The sequence below is a fragment of the Amborella trichopoda genome, chromosome 12 (genome assembly GCF_054954075.1).
Source record: "Amborella trichopoda isolate Santa Cruz 75 chromosome 12, AtrichopodaSantaCruz75HAP2 v2.0, whole genome shotgun sequence".
NCBI lineage: Eukaryota > Viridiplantae > Streptophyta > Magnoliopsida > Amborellales > Amborellaceae > Amborella > Amborella trichopoda.
The window spans coordinates 46,322,259-46,330,611 of NC_142347.1; the positions used below are offsets into that span (position 1 = coordinate 46,322,259).

General features: G+C 35.3%; 1 protein-coding gene across 5 annotated transcripts in view; it reads right to left on the reverse strand.

Annotated features, from left to right (window-relative positions):
* Positions 1–6,214, reverse strand: part of LOC18435493 (FGGY family of carbohydrate kinase) — a 17,299-nt gene extending 11,085 nt beyond the window's left edge. For 2 of the 5 annotated variants that reach the window (XM_088854370.1, XM_006845537.4), the window contains exons 1-4: positions 6,022–6,214; positions 3,570–3,649; positions 3,240–3,357; positions 2,815–2,993 (exon numbers count right to left, since the gene is read on the reverse strand). In XM_088854370.1, coding sequence (XP_088710496.1) covers positions 2,815–2,993; positions 3,240–3,357; positions 3,570–3,649; positions 6,022–6,187 — 543 coding nt within the window. In that variant the 5' untranslated portion in view covers positions 6,188–6,214. Of the gene's footprint in view, positions 1–2,814; positions 2,994–3,239; positions 3,358–3,569; positions 3,706–5,988 lie in introns of all 5 variants that reach the window. The other 3 variants (XM_020667930.2, XM_088854371.1, XM_088854369.1) reach the window with 3 other exon arrangements.
* Between the last annotated feature and the right edge of the window lie 2,139 nt (positions 6,215–8,353).

The window sequence follows — 8,353 nt, forward strand, 5'->3', positions numbered from 1 at the left end:
TAGGCAAGAAAAATAAATAAATTTATTTCTAAGAATTTACAGCATTTAAAATTTCTAACATAGATAAAATATCACAATTTTATTAAAAAGATTATTTTTCGAGACAATGAGGTCACTTACACATAAAATTTACCTTGCCTAAAATTCGTGATAATAGACAGAAATAATTATTTCATTTTAAAAAAAAACGAATTATTCTTCAAGACAATGAAGTCACTTACCTATAATATTTGAGAGGCAGCTTTCAATAAAAAAAATTCGGCTAAAGAGAGGAGCTCACTGCGTTTGTAAGAGGGAGAGCGAGAAAGGAGTTGTTAGGTGACGTCTTACCTTTCGTCCTATTTAAATTCTTTAAAACACCTCCACCTCATACATGAGGTGTAGCATTAATAATAAGCTTCTAATGTTTACAACCCACGTCCACTAAAGGACGTGGCAGATGATAAGAAAAGTGAAGGGTAAAAAGATATAAAAGTAGTGATGGTCCCTAAGGACCATAATGCCTATATGAACCATCATACTATAAAGATTTTTTTTTTTTTTTTTTGAAAGTTTAGAATTGTTACATACACACTCTTTAAAATAGGGATCTCTTTATTTATAACAAAAAAGCAATGCAACTATATTAAAAGTATACTTGTATTGCTAGCTTGCTAAATAAAGAAAACCATATGTTTGGGTGTTAACTTGGTCTCTAGGGTGAGGACCAATCCCTAACAGCGGATCGAGATCCCAAAATTCAAAAATCAAGATCCCTAGAAGATCATTTTCCTAGAGTGCCAAAACAAGATTCCGGAATGGGGTCCCCACCTAGGTTCGGAGATCTTAGCAACTATGCAGCCTTCTAAGTTCATGAGATCCATATTTCATAGTTTATCACCTCAGTCTCAATTATAAATTATAATCCTTTGTAATTTAATTTTTTTAGGTGCTCTATAGCTCATATGCTTTATGAACAAATTTATAAAGGGAAAAGTGCTTTAAGTGTCGGAGGACGCATAACTGCATTTGTATCCCCCAAGGCATCGTACATCCATCCTAAAGATGAATGTTGAGTGGTGGTTCCTCCAAAAAGATAAAAACCAATGGTCTAAAATTTTTCTTCAAAAAATTATCACTTTTAGTTATTAAAATTTATTTTTCTTCACACATTAATGATCACCATGTTAGAGATTATATATACCTAGAAACTTACGTCCAAAATCCACGTAAAAAATGAATCATAAAGAGGGGACATATTTCTAGAATGAGTCCTAGGAGTTATAAATGCCGTGGCCTTTATAAAGTATGATTTACTAGTTACAATAACTAACCATGCATGTTTAATATAAGCTGGCTAGGGAACATTCATTAATTTATATAGTATTTTGTAGATTTTGTTTAAATTATTAGAATTAGATATTCTGAATGATCCACTATGAGATGATGGTTGTTCTCACTTCTTACAAACCTTTGTAGATTATAAAGAATCAGATTTCTTTTTTTTTTCTTCTGTGAGAAAAATCAAGTACTCCGATTATAAACTACCAGAGTTCCTTTATATATTGAAAGAAGTAAAACTATAAAAAAAAAAAATGACACAACATATATCAGTCAATACCCAGTACCCATCTACCTAAAATATTCCCTAAAGCTATTTTCTTACTTAACTAAAGAAACCTAATACTCCAGATTTATCTAATAGAAACATACTCTACAACTTTAGAAGCTAACTTGGGCCGCTGGTAGATTTCTTGATTAAGGCCATCGATACTGTTAAAAGTAAAAAGGAAAAGAGTCGAAGAAACATTTAAGAAAGGAACTTCTCAACTAATAGACCAATGCTGCAGCAAGGGCTTCAATCAGCATGATTGAGGCGGCCTACTCTTTCAAAAAGAAGCTAGTATCTCCATACAAGGTCATTCTGATAAATTTAATGCAAATACTCATTTTCCGATGCATAACATGCTCTTTAAAAAGACCAACAAAGCTCCACATATAGTTGACTCGCCTTTACCGGTTAACCAGAGCACCTTGAGCAAAGATTCAAAAGACCAAAGGAAGATCATCTGCATTGACCTAGCTCCCAAAGAAAGGACAATTTATTGTGGGGGTTGTTCATAGATTATACAAACCACATGGATCACCATGCGAGGGCCCAGGTCATTTTCTCAGATACCATACTACTGTGTTCTTGTGAATGTTTCAAGAGGCCAACCTCATGCATTGAACACTGAAGATAAACATGGTGGGCCCCACAAATTACCTAATTGAGAAGAACACTACTCAAAACAGTACATGAAGACTTGGGGCATGTTTGGATATACTTGTTATCACCGATGATTCACCATTCCAAATTTCCAATAGAAACAATCATGATAAGAGTTATCTGTTCTTTTGTAGTGTCCATCATAAAATTATATGAGATGAACTTATAGGCAGCTTCACATATAAGTTCATCTTTTTGGAAAGTTGTTTTTACTGTACTTGTAACTTTATCCTGTCTGGCACTATTTGTCTAGGGCAGATACTGAATGAAAGACTCATCTATCCCAACAATACCTAAATAATATTACACATAATACAGGGTAAGAACCGAAAAACTAACAAATCAATATTATGCATAGTATATTTATTCTAGATAATATACTATACTTCTGAATTCTGATAAATTAACTGTCGTTCAACTAGGCCCTCGAACCACATTAATTCCTAAAACTTTTTGCCACTGATGTTTTCATTTTTGGATGAATTTTGCAAACAATGTTTGCTATACAAACATCAAGCTAGATAATTTATGAAGGAAATCAAACCATGGAACAGTGTGTAAAGTACCTTTGGTGGTTGCATTTCAGGTGAGATGCCCCCACCACAATACTGGAGAACAGGTGACTTATTGGAATTTATCTGCTCGGCTTGAGAAACAGCTCTATGATCCATCCAAACTATAACATTTCTCCGAGCATCCCCACTCAATGAAACTGTGACAGGAGAGCCGTCTGCATCCACTGCCACTGCAAAACGAACAAACATAAGCCTAATGTGTAATCCCAATTATTTATATAAAAGATTCCATAGAAATAGAGTAATTAAACCATGGGAAAGTAACACAGTAAGTTACACCAAGGGAAAATAAAGCATATACAGGTTGTCTTGGCAATAACATGCATAGCCTGTGTATGCAATATTTTTCCCTTAAGCCAACTCCCTTCTATGAATCAGTGAAGAATATTGCAAAGAAAGCAAAGAAGATAACAAACCAAGTGAGCAAGTAGCTGCAAACCCCAAACCAACAACATCTTGCCCAGCAACATTTGCCAGGCTGCATGCTGCTCTCACAGCAGCACAAATAGCATGCCATATGTCTGTTGATGATTGCTGATTCAGAATGGTAAATTGTCAGCCCAAAAGCATTTTACACCATCTTTACTGTTGTTCGTTTGAGTTTATTTGTTGGGCAGGGAGTGAGAGAGAAAGAGAGAGAGAGAGAGAGAGAGAGAGAGAGAGAGAGAGAGAGAGAGTTAAGATTTACTGTTTTTACTAATGAAATTTTTTGGAAGATTCATAATTAAAGCAAACAGCATTCTTACTTCGATACACCCGCACTCTTTCCATATTTGTATGGGGCTACTAGAAGTGCTTAGAAGCTTGCCATGTTCATCAAAAACTCCTGCATTAGTTTCAACCTCAATGCACTTGCATATGGATGCTTGGTAATACATGTGTCTGAAAAAGCATTATGCATTTATGCTATCACTTAAATGATATTGTGAAAAAATTGACTTGGCAAATTAAACCAACTGATATTGGCATACTATGTCTCTTAACTTTCTTTTTTGTCCTGGCTTGGTAAGTATGCAAACGCACGCTCCTGCATGCACACACACGTGCGAACACAACACATGCACACACACGCACACCCCATGAAATGGAGAGCAAAGTAGAGTATTAGTTTAAAATTGTATTTGTCACCCCTAAAAAGTATGGTTTCAATAATATAGACCATAACATGAAACCAGGACACACTTTGTCTAACACTGCTTCAAAATAGGCTCAACTAGCTTGAAATTCAATAAAGGATACAGAAATTTCAGACATAATCCAGCCCAATGATCTGACACCTTTTCTGTGAATGTTCCTGAAGTTTTGGTCATTCAGGGTGAAAAATTCTCAGCCCATTTGTTCCATATTTTATTCATTTTCTCTCTGTCCTCTCTCCCTGTTACATCTAACTTAGTTCCCCATCCCCTCTTAGCACATTCCCCTCCTCCCCCAATCCCCACCACCCCCCCCCCCCCCCCCCCCACTCCGGGACCCTGCCCCGACCCCCACCACCTCCCTCCCTCCCCTCTAAATTCTGCCCCCTTCCTTCTCTTCGCAGACCTCTCTTCACACTCTTCCCTCCTTCTACTCTGCCAATGATGTGAGTACTTGAGTACCCATCACGTGGCTGCCATCTACTCTTCTTTTGTCATATAAGTTTCAGCAACCCACTCATAGGTTGCTGCCACCTACCTTTTTTTGTCTCATAAGTTTTGAGTACCTGTCTTATGGGCTGGCATATACCGATTTTTTGCTAACATTTTTTTCATTTATACTTGGGATGTTTGTATAAAGCACCCGGCTTGTGGACTGCCCGATACTCACTTCACTAGAGGAAAATGAAAACTCTCTATTGGTAATATATATTGACAGCAGAACAGTTTCAAGAACAATCTGCAAAATCTGGTCCCTTTTATAGCTTGACAAAAATTAAGTGCAAATTTCCCTATTTACACCAAATTTTGCTTTTTTTTTATCGAGGGAAACCAAAGAAGAACCTAAAATGTTCAAAAAAGAAAATTGGTTAACTTAAATTTCATATTCCAGAAGCCACCTCATTGGCAACTGAAATTAGGTCAACAACTTCAGATATAGGCCCAAAAGTTCAGTCTCCCATCCCAGCAAAGCACATGGAAGATCTCAGTTTTTAAAAACACTCATGGCTTCTTCCTTTTGTTCATTCGACATCAGCATATACTACAATCAAACTAACAAACCTAATTCTTCCAATTTCAGTACCCAAAAATAACAATCCATGCAGTAAGAACTATAGGTTGTAAGCCAAAACAACACTATTAGAGCAACCCAACGAAAATAGATTTCATGTCATTTAATAAATGCTCTCTCAACGAGAAAGACATCAATGGCTAAAGAAAAACAGGTAACTATCAAAACTAAGTACCCAATATACTGAAATTGAGTCCCAACATTTCCATGGACAACAAAGGATCTGTATGAATGTTACCCGGCAGAGTAACTTGGACTCCGCCCCTGGCTTATCCAAGTGCGAGATTACAACTCGGGTATATTAAAAAAAATGAAAATAAAAAATATCTAAACTTGTAGGATTACTGTATAAAAAATATATATGCCCTATTTTTTTGTGAGTTTTTTTGTCAACTGCCCTATTTTTGTATTTTTCTTTTTGAAATGCCCAACCATAAATCAATTTTTATATTGTTTTTTTTCAGCTTATTTGGATTCCTTGTGTTAGTTTTTAGTCTTGTTTCACTTTTGAAGCTATTATTTTATTTTTTTAGCCTTTTTTAATTTTTTAGGGTTGTTTGAGCCCTGTACATTACTTGGCCAAGTAACTCAGCCCGCCGGGCCAGGACTGAGTCCGAGGCTTGATCTGACTCTAAAAACATTGATATGTATCAATCAAAACTGTTGGTATTACTACCAGAAATGAATATAAACTGGATCAAGATTTTCAGTATTATTACTACAAATGAATATGAATCCAATTAAAATGATCAAAATTAAATAAATAACCAAGATAAGTTGAATTTGGGAACATCATTTTCACGGACAATGAAATGATCGCAGAACTATCGACGTCACTACTAGAAATGAGTATTAATCCATCAAAACTCTGAATATTACTCCTTGAAATGAATATGAATCTGATCAAAAAATATGGATACTACATAAATATCCTAAATCAATTCAATTTGAGATGATTACATTCATGGCCTGCACAGCAATCTGAGTTGATACCTGCTCTTGCGCTGCCTGTGCCTACATCAACTCCAACAAAGGCGTTCTTCGTTGTGGACGTCACCATTTCCACTGCGAAATTAGGGGTTGAAGAAGCCTTAAAAGTTGGAGAAGTTGAGAGAAGAGGCGCGCTATCAGAAGTTGACGACCAGAATCTCGATGCCATATCTCCCTTTTTCTCTCTAGAATCAGGTTTACTTTTGGGATTAGAGCTAAAGCAGCTAAACGTGTCTCTCTCTAATTTGAGCTTGGAGCTTAAACAAATAAACGTTTCTCTCTCACCCCTTCCCTCTAACTCAATTAAGATTAGTTCATCAAAGTCAAGGCTTCACCTTTGAGCTAGCTAAATAGAAGGCTAAAATCTCTCTCCATGAGATCTCATGCTCCTGCGGGTGCATGCTTCAATGAGTAAAAAAATCTTTATAGAGTTTTTTTAGGACCCCAATGGGAGAAGCCTCCCAGACCAAAAACATTTATCAAAATACATTCATAAACTATTTAATGTTTTATTTGATTATCTATTTTTAAAAATTAATAATGAGCTGAAATAGTTGAAAACGGGTAAAATATTAAAGGGTGTGGTCTTTGAAAGTGATCAACCTTGAACTATCAAAGTATGATCTGCCTTTAAGCCTCGTCGAAAAATATTGTTATGGAGTAAGAAACACCTATAATGACTTTAAAATCTAATTCATCCATGATTATAAAATTTAAGGGTGCGGTTTGTATAAGGTTGCGATCTCAAACAATCTAAGGTTTACTTCAAAAATTTATCATAAGATGTAACATTGGTGTTAAAAATTTTGGGACGGTCTTATGATCCATTTTCGTCTCTGATTATAAATTTTTAAACTTCCAAAATGGTTAAAATCAAGTAGATCTATAAATACAAGAAAATCTTAAAAATAGATGGTGTATTGGAAGATGTACTATTTTTGGGATTCATAAATCTTTATTTTTTCACATATTCATACATCTCGATATCAAGATGATTAATTAGAGGATTTTTCAACTGCAAGACAATTTTTATCAATGGATTTTTAGGTACACCTTTATTTTATATTTTAAGGTTGCGACCTTATATAAACTTTTTCCAAAATTTAAAGCTCCATAAATAGTGCAAATCATCAGCTCTGCAAACACTTGTATATCATGAAAATTGACCATCCATCTCATGTGTTATAAAATGCCTGATTTTCGAAACTTGAAATCCTCCTTTTTTTTTTTTCCTGTGAAAAAACCTCTTCCGATGAGTTTTGAATTTGTGCCTTACATCCATAATATGAAGTTAACAACTCATATAAACTGTTTTCAATGGTTTGACAAGTTTTTTCTTTTTGATAATATTAAATAGTTGATAAGTTAGGTGTCAAGTCAATATTTTAGAAGGTCAAATATTGATTTCATTTTTAATACTCGTTTGGATCTAGAATTATACTCCTAAATTCGCTCTTTTACTCTAGAGAGTAATTACACAGTATAATCCAACGAGGGCCTTCTAATCACTCCATAGATAAACCTCCTGAAAAGGGGCGGGTTTTCTCAAGGATAAGGATGCCCTTTCGGCGATTTAACGATGTCAATGCCGCTGGAGTGAGGGGTCCCAAATGGCCTACGGACGGTTCAGATGTCTTAGAAGACAGCTTGTCCTTTTTTTTCGAACCGTCCATTGCTTTTCCGCTGCTGCCACATTTCCTATTGCCGCCCGAAACGAGGGTGGAACTGCTATAAATGTTTACTTGGTCGGAATAGAGAAATCATTCGGTATAATCAAGGTTAAAAACTGTAGAACATATCTCTACTTTTGATTTTCAAGATCCTAAGTTATTTCAAGCCTTAATTTTAAATCTTCGTATACTCAAAGTCCTAAGTTGTTTCAAGCATTAACTCTAAAGCTTCCCACAAATTATGGAAGATTGTTATGGAAATGAAGTCTTCTAAAAATGAACCCATTTTAACATTAAAAAACGTTGTATGGAAGGTTGCTTTTACAGCTTCCACATAGTAATATCAAACATGGAAGTTGGCAGTGTTTTTTGTTAAGATACATCAACATGAAACCTTCATACCTTGAACGCTAGAAATTGATGTACATGATGGGGTTTGTTGACATACATCAACTTGAAACCTTCAGACCTTGAAGGCTAGAACTTGATGTACATGATAGGGTAAAACCTTCCGACCTCTATAATGCATTACATATACGAGCAATAACCGCATCAAAGTCTTCTTTCTTTCTTTCTTTTTTTTTTTTTTTTTTTGGGAGGTGGGGGATCGAGTTATACCACATCAAAATCTTCCATGAAGGGGCAAAAAGATAAATCAAAACATC